This window comes from Dermacentor andersoni, chromosome 11, assembly GCF_023375885.2.
Source record: "Dermacentor andersoni chromosome 11, qqDerAnde1_hic_scaffold, whole genome shotgun sequence".
Taxonomy (NCBI): Eukaryota; Metazoa; Arthropoda; class Arachnida; order Ixodida; family Ixodidae; genus Dermacentor; species Dermacentor andersoni.
Window position 1 is genome coordinate 25,853,588 of NC_092824.1, and position 17,472 is coordinate 25,871,059.

Consider the following 17,472-nt stretch of genomic DNA (forward strand, 5'->3'; position numbering starts at 1 on the left):
AAGCTTGCTACTTGGTCAAATTTGTAGTTGGAAGCAGTGCTTTTATAGCCAGATTGCGAGCACCTGGCAGCTGCTGTTGAGGTGCATGAAGAGGCAGCACAGTAGCACACTTGAGCTGATAGTGTTTCCTGGCCATAAGCACCGTCGGGCCCCTTTCTATTTTTTGCACAAGTTATGTCATATCTTGACCTGTTGTCTGCAGTTCACTGTGTAGATCTGCATTGTTAGCTTGTTGCAAGAACACAGTGCCAGATTAGTTTCGAGCATGCATTACTCATCGGTTGCTGTTTATAGGAAGATCTGTAGCTGTATTTTCTAACGCCTTTCATTTTCTAGTATTTTTGATCCTGGTCATTAGTTTGCACAAAGCTAGACCCCGTTATCACTCATTGGTCCAGTGGTATAATCAAGAAAATGAAATAGGACAACCTTGAAAATACGGCTACAAGTTGAATGCTCGAAAGAATTCCCAGTGTGACGGGATCCACACAGGCATGGTACTCTTCTTTGCAGCTGGGGTACAGGAGGAGGCCACACCAACAGTGCGCCGGCCGAGGCTGGCTGGGGCGCCACGAACGGGGCTGTCGACTCCGGCTGGAACAACAATGGCGCTGGTGACAACAATAATGGCAGCACGGCGGCTGCAGATGACCCCTGGCAGGAAGACACAAGCAGCGGATGGAAAGAGGAGCCCAGTTCGAGCTATGGCGGCTCCAGCAGCTTCGGCGGTGGAGGCAGCTACGGAGGTGGCGGCGGCCGCTCTGGCGGGGGTGGCGGAAGCAGAGGTCGGTGTCTCTTGTGGGCCTCGAGATGGAAGGCGGTCAATGCGAGGGAACCTTGTGTTTGAGTCAACTTTACTGATGTGTAGTAGTGCACCTCTTCCGATTACCAGTCCTTGACAGTCCCGGACTGCTTGGGACTGCTGTCCCACATTGTTTTCTTGGGAAGAGGTTTGCAAGCGCCGCCCGCCAGTCCAAAAGCTGCCAGAATCTCATTTTTCATGGACCAGAGATAACTGTCTGAGGACTCTCTGAACTGTCTGCAGATATTTGCTTGGACATTTGCAAGCAGCTAGCAGATGATGGCTGCGTTTTAAAAAGATGTGCACGGCGTCCGACGCCATGTTGTGAAAGGTGCCATGTGCTTCTGCCTACTTTGCACGTTCCAGACGGCAAATACTGTGTACTTGGTTGTCGCTTCCGTTAATTGGTGCTTTGTGTTCCATTATGCTCGTTTTTCATGAGCGATCTAATTGCTGCAGCGTCTTCATAAGCACAGCGATCAGGCACAGATGCTTGCTTTTCTTGATGTGTTTTGCAAAATCTGTCGTGCTCATTGCTATATGTGTAGCAAACGGCTAGATTTCACTTTTCAGGTCAGTGAAACAGGTATGCGACGAAGCATATGTTGCATGGGGCTATTTCGTGCTGGTAGCTGAGGTGGTATACAGTCGAATCGGGTTAATTCGAACCCGTGCAATTGGAACTGACACCGTGGTCCTGTGAAGGCTACGTGTATTCCAAAGGGTGAAAGTGCTCTGTAATTGGAATGCGCAAGCATTTGCAACAGTTAATTTGAACATACCGCGCTCAGCAGTGCTTCAAATCTCATGTCAGCGCCTTCGACCAGCATTGCTCTGACCCACTCATAGTGGGAAGGCTTAGGAGAAACCCCTCAATGCCACACGCAGAAAAAGGAAAGTGGCGGAAATTTTACTCTTAAATAGTAGGGTCGCCGCTTCTGTGTTGCTCAGTAATGCCCCAGTCACACTACAGTCGAACCGGGCTATCGAACCCGTTTACATAGAATTATTCTATACAGTCGCCGACCGTTTATTCGGACCTCACGGGGACTGCAGAAATGTCCGAATAAACAGGTGTCCGAAAAAGCAGATTAAGAAAAAAATATGAAATCCTTTATTTCCACGCACTCATTCGAGCTCGGCATTAGGCATGAAGAAATCGTGAGTGCGCCGTTGCACGCTGTTCGGTTTACGCGCAATCAGATAAGCCTGAATCTCGGAGGGGGTCGCACGGTCACTATAGGCGGCTGAAAGCACAGTCACTGCTTGTGCACGCTCCGCACGCGACGGCAGCGCAGCACATGGTGCGTCATCTTCCGACTCGGAGTCATCGTCCGGCGGTGCAGCATAGAGAATGGGTGCAGCAGAAACCTGACGAATGATCTCGCCGTCGTCGAGTTCTGCGCATGTCAGTACAGCAGTGTCAGCACCTGTGAAACTGTCAAATGAGACGGTGTCCGGAATCGCAATGCAACCACTGCGCAGGTCTCGGCAGAACATTTTCCGCGTCAGTAGGGAGCACATCGGAAGGCGACAAATCTTAGGCCTCCCGGCACCCGCTTGCCGGCATTCCCCAGCGCAGTCTGCGCGAGCACTGTCTGTGCCATTAGACACTCGACGCGATGTTTTCGTACGCCGCGTTGGAACACCGAAACCTCGACACAGCACACAAAGCAAACACCACCGTGCCGACACCAGTCGCACAAACGAAAAACGCGGCCTGCTCGTAGCGTCGTGCGCGAAAGAAACAAATCAGCTGCTGGATTGTCTTGACATGGCTTGCTAAGCTGAAACCGGAACTGCTGTACGGCCACTCTATCGAGCCAGGCAGAAACGATGATGATGAGCGGGGATTTCCAGTAGCGCCACTTCGTGGGGCATCAAGGAGGCTCCGTTCAAAAGAAAAATGGCGTTCAGCAAGTCGAACTATGCGCCGGTCAGAGTCGGTGCATGATGCCCTCGATCGAGTTGGCTCAAGGAGTGTCCGAAAAATCAGACGAGAGGTCGCAAGGTGTCCGAACTTTCGGCAGTTGTTATACATTATGGTCTATGGGGAGAACGGCGGTGCCGCGAAGCTGACCGAATAATCGGGCATGTCCGAATTTTTGGAGTCCGGAAAATCGGTCGGCGACTGTATATTGAACGATTTCTGGTGACGGTATAGTTACAATGAGTATATATAGCATAAGTTACACTTACATCGAACAAAAATAGCGACTCCCAATATATCGAACATCAAGCAGTGGAAAAGTGCCCCCGAAGTTGGCTTTCCCTCACGGTAGCGGGGAAACCCGGCGGCGCGGCTCCACCCAACCGCTCCCCCTACCCTGACTGCGCTGCCTCGGGCTTCTCGGGCGAGCTGTTGACACCCCCTGCAAAAAATGATCCTGCCCCGCCCGCTGCACTTGCTCAGACAGCCAATCAGAGGCTCTTGTGCTTTCGTTGTGCAAGATGGTGAAAGTGAGAGTTGTCTCGCTGCTTTTCTGGTTCATTGTGTTTGCGCCTTGTGGGCCTTCTCCTGCAGTGTTGCCGTGATGAAGCGGCAGAATTCGCCTTTCGCTGTGAAGCTCGAAATCGTAAATCGGGTCGAGTGCGGTGAGAAGTCAGATGTCCCCGCAGCGTGCAAGATTCAGAGGAGCACTCTCGGCACGATTGGGGCTAAAGCGGCAAAACTCGCGACCCGGCGCCTGTGGTGTCCAATGCGTAAGCACAGCTGTGCACAAGTGGTTCTTCATACATGCCGGTTTCCGCATGCTCAGTGATGACTGTAAATTCTGATGAATGCGACGAAGCCGTTGCCGGTGTTGCCTAAGCTTGGAGTGAGCTGTCAGAATTTCAAGAAGCTGTTGACAAATCAATGGTGGACGAGTTTGCGAGTGCAAATAATGGCGTCGCGACCACGGGAGAGCCCAAAAACGACTACATTGCAGACATCGTACTGAGCACAAGTGAAAGTGGGCACAATGAGGAAAGCAACAACGGTCCTTTGCCCACATCCTCCGAAGTGATTGGTGCGCTTGCACTAGTCCGGTGCTTCTATTGAAATGGGGAAAGTTCGGCCTCAGCTGCTCCGACTCCTTATACAATGTGGAAAAGTGCGTGTGTCGCAGGCAGCGAAATTGCCCAAGCAGAAGAAAATGCAGGACTATTTGATGCGAAACTAAGCTAATTCCATCGATAAAGTGATTTCATAAATGGTATGCGCTTTTATGACATCGAATTATTTAGCAGGCTCATATCGAATTATGCTCTATATCGAACTGATGGGCGTTTTTTTGTGAGTTCGCTTAGTGTGCGCGACGCTATCAGTTGCGTGGTTGGAGTGAACTCCGAAGCGTGGCTGCCTTTGCTTAGTTTGCACCACCCCGATTCTGCAGCCCCTTTCCGTGTAAGCAAATCGATCGGCGGCTGTACTTATTTCCGTAAAAGGTCAACATTTAATGCAACGAAATTTCATTAACGAAGCAAATTGCAAATTTTGTTGACTTCGTTTATGAAGGTTTAACTGTGTGTTTTGTGCATTTATACAGAAATCAGTTTCATGCCTTTATACAGCTAAATTACATCCACTTATTGCTATTCAGCAATCCATTCATCGCTCAATACTATTTATTGGTGCTTTTTGGCCATACAGCCCTTCCATCATTACACACTGTGCATCATCATTTTAGTGGAATCTCAATAAACAGAACTGCCTCTGAAATGGTGCACCAATCGTCACGATTGGTTGGTTTTGTATTCATGCAAATGTACTCAGTCTTGTCTCTCAGTAAGTGGAATTTCTGATAAATGGAACCAATTCCCCTGGTACATTGAGGTTCTGTTTATAGAGTCCACTGTGTTTAAAACCATAAAGATCTCCGGTGCTGCGACTGCCGGGGAAGTTGTTCGTGACTCTAGCAGTGGGAACAGTGCTACAACGGGGCCCGTCACTGTGTGCTCGTCAGTCTTGGGCAGAAATCTGACAAGGTGCGTGTGTGTACCACAGTGCACTCTGGCTGGGACAACCGGGCAGGTGGAGGCGGCGGCGGAGGACGTCGTTCGGATGGGCGTCGTACAGGTGGCAGAGGTGTGAAGTGGTAAACGCCGCCTGGGCTTTACATCGAAACCCTCTCGCTGTGGTTGCTTGCTTTGCGGGGGCTGGTCTGCTCTGTCGTAGTCTAGGCTGCTCGATTTTTGTGGGTAGTCCCCTGGGTGTCCCCTGCCTGCCTGTCCGTCTGTGTCTTGCACGGCACCGCTTGGCGCACACCTGCTAGGTCTGTCGGGTTCACCCGATCACCAAACCAGGGTTCCTGTGCAAACAAAAAATGATGGAACCGTTCTTGCTGGTGTTAGTAGTGTCCTTTTGTTTCTTTTCACTGGATGTTCAGCTTGCAATGAGTCACCTAGCCTGCTTTTGTGGTTTTTTTTTACTCAATCCCTGCCTTGTTGCTGTGCTTGCAATGAGTACCTGCATTTGCATGCATTCTGCCACAGCAAAAGCAAAAAGCGACCTGTCTTGTGCTGTCATCTCGTCTGATCGGGTTGCATCAGTGCCTAGGATTCTTGGCTGTGTATTAGTATCGGAGGTACGGAAAGTTTAGCTAGTTCGCGAGTGTTAGTAATGGAAGCAGTCTAACGTGGTCACTGTTGAACAGTTTTTATTGGAACTTGCTGCAATTGAAATAACAGAAATGGTGCAGACCCTGCATTCACAATTTTTGAAGCACTGCTAACACTGCAGACGTTGACATAACGAGGGCAGGGGTATTCTGTAGGTGAGGCTTGTGGGTGCTGTGCATGAAGTATGAAGTTGGTTTAATGTGCAGACTGATATTCTTTGTGCCTTCAAGTTCTCAGCAGTAGAGTTGACAAGTAAGCATTCTGGCACTGGTGAAGTTGAGATTAGATGCAGAGAGGGCAGCAGGACAGGGTCTGGGTGGTGTCTTACCGACTAATCTGTTGTTGCAGCCTGCTTCAAATGCAACCAAGAAGGGCATATGAGTAGAGATTGCCCTAATGCGGACTCTGGAGGTGGAGGAGGCCGCGGACGAGGTGAGTGGCTGGTTTCTCTACCTGTGTTGCACTGGATGTGCGTTGTCGTGTGCACGATAGGAATGTTTGAAGTTTGAATCAAATGAAGTGTACCTTTGAAAGCTTAAGGGCCTGTTTGCAGCTTTTTAGTGCAAACTCTGTTTTGTACGAACGTTGGTTTAACAAATATGGAATACCGTGCGGTTTTGCTATGCATTCTATGCAAAAGTCTTCCAGTTGCAGTAGCCGACCGATTTTCCAGATTTTTTTTTGGGGGGGGGGGGGGGGGGGGGCGGCTGAAGAATAGTCTGAAACATTGAGCAGTCCAAAAGACACGTTAACCCAAAAAATTAAATTTTATTAGGCTTTTATTAGACGAGGCACTCCTCAAAAAACATTTCTTAATTATTTGTACTGGTGATTTGAAAATCCACCCACTTATAAATCATTACAAGCTGATTTCAAATACATCATTAGTTTCTGTGTAGCTGCTGTAGTACTAGTTATGTCTTATACATTAGCAAAATAGAGATCTTGTGGGAACTTCATCATGAATAAATTTTTGTAAAAGGCTGTGCGCTGTATCTTATTTAGCTTTTTGTAGGCTGCTAAGTGTTGATATCTATTCAAACAGCATCTACAATTACTGCAACTACGAAAAAAAAATTACGACACCAACTATTCTTTCCCACGATCACATGAAAATAACCTAGTACATTTATCAGCCTTATACTAACAAAATTTGGCATACAAACTCTTCAAAATTTGTACAGTTCTGGTGCCTACTTGAAATTGCAATACCTCCAAACCGTAACAAGGTAATATTTCAGGGAATCTAGAACAAAAAATACTTGAAATGCTCTAATCTTTTGCATAGTTTCAGTAATTGTACGCACTGTTACTTCTTGCCCTTTAAGAGTTTCAGTGCAAATGAAAATTATGTATATACAGTGAAACCTCGTTAAACTGTGGTTGGCCGAAGCTCTGAGTACATACTAAACAGTAGTACTGCTTAACCGAAATAGCATAAGATCGACGACTTACCTGCCAAAAACAGAACTCGGAGTGCGATGAAAGTGGGAAAAACATGTAGTATTTATTCACTTCGCGCGACAAGTGTTATTTTCGTATGGTGTCGCGGCTGCCTAGCAGCGACGACAGCGGCCTCAAACTTACTGAAGCTGAGAGGCAGCTTTTCAGGCAGCCCCCTCTTCTCGGCAAACACTCTAATAGCAGATTCCTCGTTGGCGTTATGTATTGTCTGTGCACGCATGCGGTAGCGCTGCAGAAGTGGCAGGGCGCCTTTTTCATTGCGAGGTGCTCTTCTCGTCGCGACGGTTGCATTCATGAGGCTGACGTAGTGCGCAGCTTCTGTTACTGTTGGGCCTGAATCGCCCGTGCTGTCGCTTGTTGTGTCGTCCTGATCACTGTCGCTAGCCGACATTTCGGCAACAACAGAGGCAACGATGGTGAAACGTTGAACCTCGTGCCCGACATCTCTTCGCGGTTGCAGCAGCGCTGCCGAGCAACTTCTTCGCATTCCAATTGCCACACACTGTAGTCAACAGCAGATCCCTGTCGCGTGCCAGCGCCAACAGGGATTGTACGACGCCACTACGCACAGGGCGCTTGGAGGCTGTTTCGATCTCCGAGGCTTGTGCTGCCGGGCGACCCGATGGAGATGACGCACAGCTGTGTTTGCACGACGAAAAGTGGAAACACTACTTGTTAACCGATGCATACGCAATAAGCTGGTACGGTTTATGCGGATACAAAACTTTTAAAACGAAACTAGTGTTTAAGTGGGTACGGATTAATGAGGTTTTACTGTGTATATATGTGTATAAACGTCAGCCTAGATTTGAATAAATACAGTATACAAAGTGCGTATGTTACGTTGCTATCAGATTTTGAATATATATATATTGTGGGGTTCTCCTCCGTGCTCTTGGGACAAAGGAACGACAACACAGTAGTGCAAACAATTGCAAGGGCATTTATTGCACCTTTCATAGATCAATGCCTGCTAGCCTAGTTGCTATCCCCAAAACATGCCGATGGGTGCGCGACAAATCTAGAAGTCCGACTCACCGCGACCGGATAGCGACCGTACGGTCACGCGAACGGTGGCGCGTTCCAAGGCGGCCACGCGAGACGGTCTCACAGAAGCATGGATCGGCGCACGCGCGGCACGGCACGTCCGTACTGCTTGCTGTCCCGAACCAAAGAGAGCAAGCGCCTTCCTTTCGGCGCCCAAGTAACCCCGCCTATCGGCGGCGTTGGCGGCGCAAAACTCGCGCCATCTCTCGTACTGCGCCTCAACCACTCCGACCGCCGAGGGCGCCAGGCCACGCGAGCCGTGTGGGAAAACCAACATATCAGGGGACGCGTCAGAGTCGCACATCCCCACAATATATATATGTATATGTATATATATATATATATATATATATATATATATATATATATATATATATAGGCTGACATTACTTTTTTTCCTCAAATAATCGTTTACGCTAGGATCTGCTTAGATTTGAGGATGTTAAAGAAACGCCCCAGTTTGTAATTTAAAATGATATAGTCTGTATTCAGGGTTTCTACCAACCGGGAAGAGAGAAACAACTTTATTTGCCACTGCAGGGTAGGAAGTTAGGGCAGGTAGGCCTAGTGTGGCTACCAACCGGGAAATCGGGGAATTATCAGGGATTCAGAATAGTCTTGGAAAACTCAGGGAATTTGTGCTTCAATCAGGGAAAGTTAGCTGTCATTTTATTGAAAGGGAATGAAATGTCTCCCTACTGCTGGCTCGAGTAAGAGAGTAATCTTAATGAATTGTCTTTGATGCCGTGTCGTCAGCAAGAGGAGTTGCAAGTGTACAGTCACCAGATTTTCCAGACAACCTATTTTTGTGAAATGCCCGATAATGCGGTTGATTTCGTGGCACCGTTTTATCTCACTGCCTCAAACCAGTGCTCTCCCACGCAGATCCGCTGGCAGCCATAGCCACCACTGTGGCAACGCGACGCCTAGCTGCTCCTTCGTCGCTATGAAGCTTCTTGCTGTTCGGTGCAGTGATTTTGATTGCAAGAATTCGCTGCTTTCAGTAATGGCGCACCGACTCCGCCTCTGTAATCCTCGTGATTGGCTTCGAAGCTTGGAAAGCACGACGCGATGCATAATGCCGGTTCCCGAAAGACAGCTTTGCCTCAGCACAGTAATGTTATGCAGTGAAGCGTACGAGAAGTATTGCGCTCAAGCTTAACAAACTTGGGAAGTGGCTATTGTCACTGGACACACAGCACGTATTCCATAATTTTACACGTGCCGTGCAGTCTCCTGTCACAGTAAGAGCACCAATATGCCTAATAAATGTACTGGCAAGCCTTCAGAGCTCTTTCATATGTGCTGTGAGGATTTGAGCCCTTAAGGGCAGTAAAAAACATGCTCTCATTTTCGGACTGCCCGATTTGATTTTTTCGGACGTTTTCGTGGCCCCTAGGGAGTACGAAAAATCCGACGTTGACTATAACTGACGGAGAGGATGCTTCAAATGGTCCCTGGGGCGAACGCGCAGCAGTACAAGGACAAGAACAGCAATGAATGTTACATAGAGAAATAATCTGGAAAGTAACTGTGCTGCCTCTTTTTTGAGGGTGCTTGAGCTCAAAAAGCAAAGTGTTCGCTGACGCAAAGATGCAGGTGACCGTCATCCAGACCAAAATAAACACCAAACTGATGCAGTTGTGCATAGGCTAAGAGTATGTGAGGATAGTTGAGGTTGACTTGCCAACTGCTGAGGAAATCTCACTTGTGAAAAAGTTGATCTTGCTAAAAATTCACCAATCTTCTTGCTATCTCTTGATAGAAATAGCTCATTTTCAAAAATATTTCCTTTTGTATGCATCTTTTTATTCGTATTTGAAAATATTCGGCTCAATTTACATAGGGCTTTATAATTTTTCTTATTTGCTGCGCATTTTACTATCCCCTGCCTTTAGTTTTCTATTTTGAATAAAATAAATACTACTCTTTACTACTCGGTGTGGCGTTATCGTAATGGCTCCAAACAAGTGATGCCATTATGCTGATGCTTTCAAATAAAAAGTTGTGCTAGCCGATCACCAAACATTCAAGCTGGGCGGGGCTTTAGCATCAATGAGAAAAGTGTCATTGGTGGGGGCAACGGGAGATGTTTTTTGAGTGTGCACCAACAAGATGACGGCGGTACAAGAATGCAAGCACGCAATAACGGGGAGGAGCCATTCAAAGATAGCACCGCATTTCGATGCGCATGAGCCGTGGTGCGCTGTGCACACATGTGGGCGCAAGCTCGCGTCCGCAAGCGTATGAGGCTAGCAGCGAGGATGACATCGAGTTCGGCATGTTCATCTTAAATAAATGCTGTCTTCATTTTCTGTACGCTGTCCTCACTTTTTGTTCGGCCTACATTTGAGGCAAGCTTTTTTTCTTTTCTGGCCTCGGACATTTGGGGGTTGGCTTTGAATCGGGGCCAGCCTAGGTTTTAATAAGTGCTGTAGATAGATGTACACAACTCCATCAATTGCATTTCACAATTTTGACTCTGTCTGCTGTGCCCTATGCTGTTACACGTTGAAAGCCAAATGCTAGCTTTTCTTTTTTAATTGAAGCACTCAAGAAAGTTTCTTAGACATGATGTGCCATCTATATACGGAACCTCTTTTTGCAAGCAAAAAAGTATGCCAAGTGGATGGGATGCCAATTTAAATTTAGGTTGTCATGGCACTAATGGGAGGCATTGTTCTAATGGCTGGGCGTAGTGGTCTTTAATGGGCTCTCTCAGTGAGATGATTTTGTGTGTGCCTTGCTTATGCTGTTGTGCAGGCTGCTTCAAGTGTGGAGAGGATGGCCATATGAGTCGCGATTGTCCAAATGCCGACTCGTCTTCTGGTGGTGGTCGTTCTGGCGGCAGAGGTGAGCATGAAACACACATAAAAGCTCTTTGTACTGAAGTTCAACATGAAGCCAAAAGTTCTTCGTTATGTCTCTTACTTGGTTATATTGGTTATTGTCCTTTACTGCAGTATATGCCCAACGGTCGTGCACACAACTTCATACACGTGCAAAGACTGCAGCTCTGTGTATGCAACACACCACTTCTTAGCACCAGATGCAACAACCTTTAGGATTGCTGCCTACCGTACCACTTTGAGAGCCTTTTGCTTTGCACTTGGCTCGCTTGTATTGTTGTGAAACCATTGAAATGGCGATGCGCTCAAAGGGGACAGGTAGCACACTGCGATGTGAACAAAGTCTGTCAAGCAGCAAGTGGTGCATAACACTGTGCATCATCTACACAGCTGGTGCAGTATTCTTGGGCGACCTCCACGATTTTCAAATTAGCTTTCACGAGATCATGCAAACCTGTTGGAAGTATATGGCCGACAGAGCTTGGCGTTATGCCAGAAACACTTTCTGCAACATGTGCAGATGTAGTTCAACCAGCAAGCTTGGTCTGCTCGTGGCTTTCGAGATGGTGCCAAGAGAAATGGAGGCACTGGCTTTTAGCATGCAGTGCAAGCAGCGGGGGGGGGGGCATGCGTTCTTGGTGCAAGCTCAGGTGCTCTTGCTTGCTCATGCCTATACCATGTGGTAGAGCATTGTGCAGTCATTACATTGGGTCATTTATAAGAATGTAGTGTAGGGTGTTGAAGTATGGGACTAAAAAATGTGCTTGCAAGGAATTCATGGTTACTGTGCTGCCCTCTGGTGGCAGTACAAGGCACCAGAAAATGGGGGGGGGGGGGGGGGCGTTTTCTTGGAGCAAGTTTATTTGGACAAATTCCCGAAGCAGGCGAAATTCAGTACCCCAAATGCAATGCGTTCAATGTCAGTCTTTGCCGTTCCTAGTTTTCTGCGACTTGTGAGCAGTGCCTGAAAGCTGCGCCGATGCCTTCAGAGTGCTAGGGTCTCCCATTGTGCATCTTACGCGAGTGTTTGGCACGCAGGCTGTTTCAAATGTGGCCAAGAGGGGCACATGAGCAGGGATTGTCCCAACTCTGATTCCTCAGGAGGAGGTGGCAGTGGGGGTAGAGGTGAGTGAATGTTTGTTTTTGCAGTGGCGGTACGTGTGTTCATTAATAGTATGTTTTTTTCTTCTACGCGTAACACCTTGGTGGTATCTGCATGCACCAAAGCAGAGATTGTGACTCATTTCCCATTAAAAAAAAACAGCTTAAGAGGCAAAGGGTGCATAGTTGCCACCAAACAGGAGTTTGGAATTTAGGAATTAGGTGTAGGGGAACTAAGCACAGGATTGTTCTAATGAGTCTAGACTATGTACAGAATTTACCTTCACAGAATCAAGGTCTATTCATGCTTTCTCATCCATCATCATTGTACTCAAAACAGCTTTGTTGCTGTAAATAAACCACACGTGTTTCCATTGTGTCTGTTGCATTTGGTCATCTCTATTTCTTAGAACAGCTCTCGTGTCCCTGCTCCTTGAGTAGATGCTTGGCCTGCTTCTCCATGAGCATGGGAGGCTTTCCGAATGAAACATGTGACATCTTTGACATCCTGCACTGGAATGTGTTTAGTGACGGTGACACTGTGGCGTGGTTTTGTTGCATGCGGGCAATTTCTGAATGCTGAAGAAAGGAGTGGGAGGTGGGTTGGCATGCATATTTTTTCTCTAGCCCAGCTGTGGCTGCACATGGCTGTCGGCATGGCTGAGTGCGTACACTGCTTGCACGCCCTGTTTTAGAGGTAATCTGCTGCTTTGGCAAAGACTGGGCGAGTCGAGATGGCGTGGCATCGTACACTATCTTCCCGTGCGGTTAGTGCTTGGGGTTGCATAATCTTGAGTTTCAGTCTTTTTGAAGCGAGATGCAAAGTGCACACTCCCTCTTGCCGGCACTTTTCAGCATGGTGTCGTCCCACTGTGGGTGATGCAGTCGGCTCCTGGGATTGAGTGAATGCAAAAGTGTGGCTGCTTCGCTTCATACCACTGATGTAGAGATGTCAACACGGCTTGAAACCGTATCTTGCATTGCAGAGTGTTTCAGCTTTTTTCTCATTCAAATTTGCTTTTTCCCATTTGCCCAATAATTGGAAAATATGGTGGCCCCTTTTATGCAAGAAAAATCCATTAGTGAATACTTACTTGCATAAAAGTATGACTTTCAATATTGAAATTCAATATTTTAGTTTAAGCAAATTTCCAATTTTACTGACTTCGCCATGTGGACGTTTGGCTATATCTTCAGAATGAGCTAAAGGAGACATTTTCATTGGTGTTTGCTTTCTTCACTTTGGCCCTTGTTTGTCTAAGCTTTGTTCAGACTATTTTGGACACCCCCTTTATGGAACCAACTTTCTGCCATGAGATTAGTCCCGGGCTTTTCTGCTGAAACTTAGGCGTGGACAGTGCTGTTGTGGTTTCTCCAATCAACTTTAATTCATGAGAAAAGTTGGGTATGAGTCTCAATTTCACACTCATTGCGAAGTCTTCATTCTCTCCTTCCTGCCCTTTGCGTGTCTAAATGCTGAGCAGGACAGGCTTCTTGCCGTAGTTGCCCTTCAGCCTGCTAAATGAACTGCTTTAGAGGCATGCTTTGCAGCAGCAGTGGCATAGCGAAACTTCCGAAATAGATCTTTTGGATGAACACAAATCTGCTTGCCTCATGGGCGTCTGTCTTTGTGCTTTTTAGGCTGCTTCAAGTGTGGCGAGGAAGGCCACATGAGTAGGGATTGCCCAAAGGCCTCCAGTGATGACCGACCCAAGAGGGGTGAGTGTGTGCAGCTCAGTTCACGCAGAAGCGTATTGTAGTTGCATAACGAATGAGTTGAGGGAATTCTTTATTCTCCTTCAAAGCAGTGCGAGGACAGTTGAATGGTTAATTGATTGTGTGTACCACAGCTAGAGGTAAAAAGAAACTGACATGCGATGTTTTCTTTGTCTGCTGGAAGTAAATGTTTGTCCAGTCGACACGGCCTTAGATAAACAAGCCGGTCAACTCCTGCTTTAGTAATATTGGAAAATTGTAATGTGTGTGGAGCTTACATATAAGCTTCAGATTGGCAGGCTGTATACCCAGCAGGAGTGGGAATACTGTGCCAAATTGTGCCAAAAGCATGCTGCACCAGAACGGCTTTGGCAAGTGTCAGCGAAAGATCACCAGTGCCGGAACACGTGCCTATCTGCCTTTTCTCCCTAGCCCCAGCCTCTTCGTACACATGGCTGTGTGCAGTGTCTTGATGGTCAATCTTTTTGCGGCAAGTGCAAAGCCTAGCAGAGACAATTGGTGCCTTGATGCACATGGGGTTCCCGTGTGTATAGTGTCGATGATTGTGTAATCTCGCGTCCTGAGGCACGGTACGAAGTTGGCACAGGGCATCAAGTAAGACCTGTTAACGTTTATGTGAGCGTGCATGACACTGATAAACTTGGCCAAAACAACTCTGCAACAGTCGCATACGGGACAAGTGACCCACATCTATACCAAGCACTTCGCACGTAACTCTGCGGAATGTAAAAAATGTGAGACCATTTGTAGCTGCTAGCATTGCATGTCGAATAAATTTTCAATGAGCTTCAAATATCACAAATCAATATGTTAAACAGTAACAAAGAAATCTGCTCCAGAAACTGAGCAGAAAGGCAGAAACACAGTTATGAGAAAACGGCTCTCAAAGTTTTACCTTCTCTTCAGTTCTCTAAAAGGCACCAAATTTGTAGTCTTTGGGGTGTTTTGTGATGTGGGGCTTCTTGTACATATGGCCTCTGGTCTGGTGTGCTCTCCCCCTCCCCTTTTTCTTTTTATAGGGCATTATTTGCTGCTGCTCTACAAAGAGCACGGTGCCTAGGTTTCAAACCAGACCCGCCGTGGTTACTCAGTGGCTATGGTGTTGGGCTGCTGAGCACAAGGTCGCGGGATCGAATCCCGGCCATGGCAGCCGCATTTCGATGGGGGCAAAATGCTAAAACACCCATGTACTTAGATTTAGGTGCACATTAAAGATCCCCAGGTGGTCTAAATTTCTGGAGTCCTCCACTGCGGCGTGCCTCATAAGCAGAAAGTGGTTTTTAATCAATCAATCAATATTTATTTTTGACAAAATCAAATAAAAGATGGGTATAAGTACACATTCGGAGGTCCCGAAGTAACAACTGTCGGGGGGACCTCCTAACAAAACATGAAAAGGGGATAGTAGGATCGTGGCAAACAGTGAGTCATGTCATATACAATTTCCACATTGTAAATAAATGACAAGAGAGAAAAGAAATCTGTTAAAAATATCACAAGTATGTTCACAAAGTTAAAGAAGAAAAATAATTGAAGAAATCTTAAAAATAACATGCAACAGTTCAAACGAGGATAAATGGCACGTAAAGCTAACGAGAAGCATCAATTAAGGCAAAATTTAGTAACTCGGTAATTCAAAAGTACATTGCGTAATGGTAAAGTGAACAAAATTTAATTCTAGGTTCGTTAAATTATGCTGATGATGTGTGGTATATGTATTACCTCAAGATGACAGGCAGTATGAGAGATGACTGTGTATATACGCGTAATATAAAGACATGAGAAGGGTTTGCTGAAAAAAAGAGCGAGTTTTTATTATGGTGTGAATACCAAATGAGATTTTTTGAATAAGTGATTGAATATGGTACTGGAATTTTAGGTTCTCATCTAGTACTCCACCAAGAAATTTAGTAGTGGATCCCGCAAATACATTAATATTTAGACACTACAATAGAGTCAATGTGCAAAGTTTTTGAAGAATGGAATACCATAAATGTCTTAAATGGGTTAATGGTTAGCTTGTTTTTTACACACCATGAATGAACATTCGTTAGGTCAGCGTTAAGTTTATCCTGCAATGCAAATAAATTTTTATCAGATGCGAAAATAGTGGTGTCATCAGCGTAAAGAAGGCAGTGCGCATGTGTTAATATTTCTGGCAAGTCATTAATGAATATGAGAAATAAAAGTGGCCCAAGTATTGATCCCTGAGGGACACCTCTATTTACAGTTTTCGATGAGAAGACACCATTAACTTCGACTATATATTGTCGGTCAATTAGGTAGTTGCGAAGTATTTGTAAAGGCGGCCCAGAAATGCCATATGATTCAGGTGTACTTAAAAGAATACGATGGTTAATTGTATCAAACGCCTTGGTGAAATCAATAAAGAGAGCACCAACTAAGAGGCCTTGATCGATGGCTAATTTAACCCTCTCAGTAAAAGTAATAAGCGCTAATTCAGTTGAAAAATTGTCATGAAAACCAAATTGATCAGGAGTTAAAAGATTAAATTTGGATAAGTATTTAGTTAAACGATTATGTATAAGTTTTTCGATGACCTTACTAAAGAAAGACAAAATGCAGATAGGACGATAATTACTCGTGCACTTATGGTCACCTTCTTTAAATACTGGTATTACTTTACCAGTCTTGAGGTGATTAGGAAAGATGCCATCTATAAATAGTCTATTTGCTATATGTGCTAAAGCAGGTGAGATTTCGTTAGACACAAGCTTAATGCTAGAGGGGCGTATCAAGTCTAGGCCCGGACCGGTTGTTTTAAGAGAATTGATAATGTTACATACTTCTAGCAATGTTGTGGGGAACAGGTAAAATGAATGAGAACAGCGCGGAAAACTAAGCAACGTTGAATCAGGCTGACTACCGTCTGCAATACTAAAATGGTCACTGAAAACATTAGCTATGTCTTGAGGGTCAGTAATATTAGCAGAGTCGTGGTTCACACACGATGTGTGATATTTAGTTGTACTGCTGTTTAAGGGGGGACCTGGGCTTTGAGCAATATCATTATTGATATTGCTGCTATAGGAATGAAATTTGTAGGTAATATGTAATTTAATGTGCTTGATGCAAATATGTAATTAGTTTTTCTCTATAACGAGACAAATATTTTACACAATTTTTCCTGTTCCAATGTTTCGGGATGACTGGCAGAAATTTTTTTCCAGTAAGAAATGTAAAAGTTATGTGAAAGTATTCCTGAATGTTCAAGGAGTGCAGTAAGCATTGTCTCATGTTTCTACCTCTGTTCTATCCAAAGTTACAAAAGTTAGAAGTTGTAACTTTACATGCGATATATATATTTTTTTACTTTCCTCAAAATTTCAATATGTTTCAAGGTGCAGAAATGTGGTATTATAGACTTACTGCACTCCCTGGGAGCCTAGCTATCAGATAAAGCAAAAATTATTAAAATTGGATGATTGGGCAAGTAACTATGCCTCCCGCAAAATTGCTAATTACCAAAAAAAGCGTATTGAGAAAAGTGGAAGAAACTAGCCACCATGTGAAAAAAGCATTTCATTACCCTGGATGCATGAAATTGTCATAGCCAATGGCTCAGAAGGCTCTAGGGAAATAATCTGGATGGGGATTTCCTCGCTGCCTCCGCTTTGCAGCTGCTTGAAAAGCTGCCAAGGACATTCGCTTTCTCTCCACACTAACAATGCGACAACAGTCCTTTTCAGGGGGAACACTGCTATTGATATGATATTCATTTTTTCATCAATATTAATGAAACTTTGGAACCTTATTAAGATTCTTGTGATGATCTCAAATGTGTAATTATTTTTACCATAGGCCAATTACTTCTAAAGATAAATGAGATTCATTGTTCATCATTTGCAG

At 45.5% G+C, this 17,472-nt stretch overlaps 1 protein-coding gene across 3 annotated transcripts in view; it reads left to right on the forward strand.

The window, feature by feature from the left end:
- LOC126518329 (ATP-dependent RNA helicase vasa-like) overlaps positions 1 to 17,472 on the forward strand; it is a 95,145-nt gene that overhangs the window by 34,553 nt on the left and 43,120 nt on the right. For 2 of the 3 annotated variants that reach the window (XM_055064310.2, XM_050168172.3), the window contains 6 exons: positions 514 to 785; positions 4,791 to 4,871; positions 5,753 to 5,836; positions 10,679 to 10,768; positions 11,803 to 11,889; positions 13,507 to 13,584. In XM_055064310.2, the coding sequence (XP_054920285.2) occupies positions 514 to 785; positions 4,791 to 4,871; positions 5,753 to 5,836; positions 10,679 to 10,768; positions 11,803 to 11,889; positions 13,507 to 13,584 (692 nt within the window). The remainder of the gene's footprint in view (positions 1 to 513; positions 786 to 4,790; positions 4,872 to 5,752; positions 5,837 to 10,678; positions 10,769 to 11,802; positions 11,890 to 13,506; positions 13,585 to 17,472) is intronic. The other variant, XM_050168173.3, reaches the window with a different exon arrangement.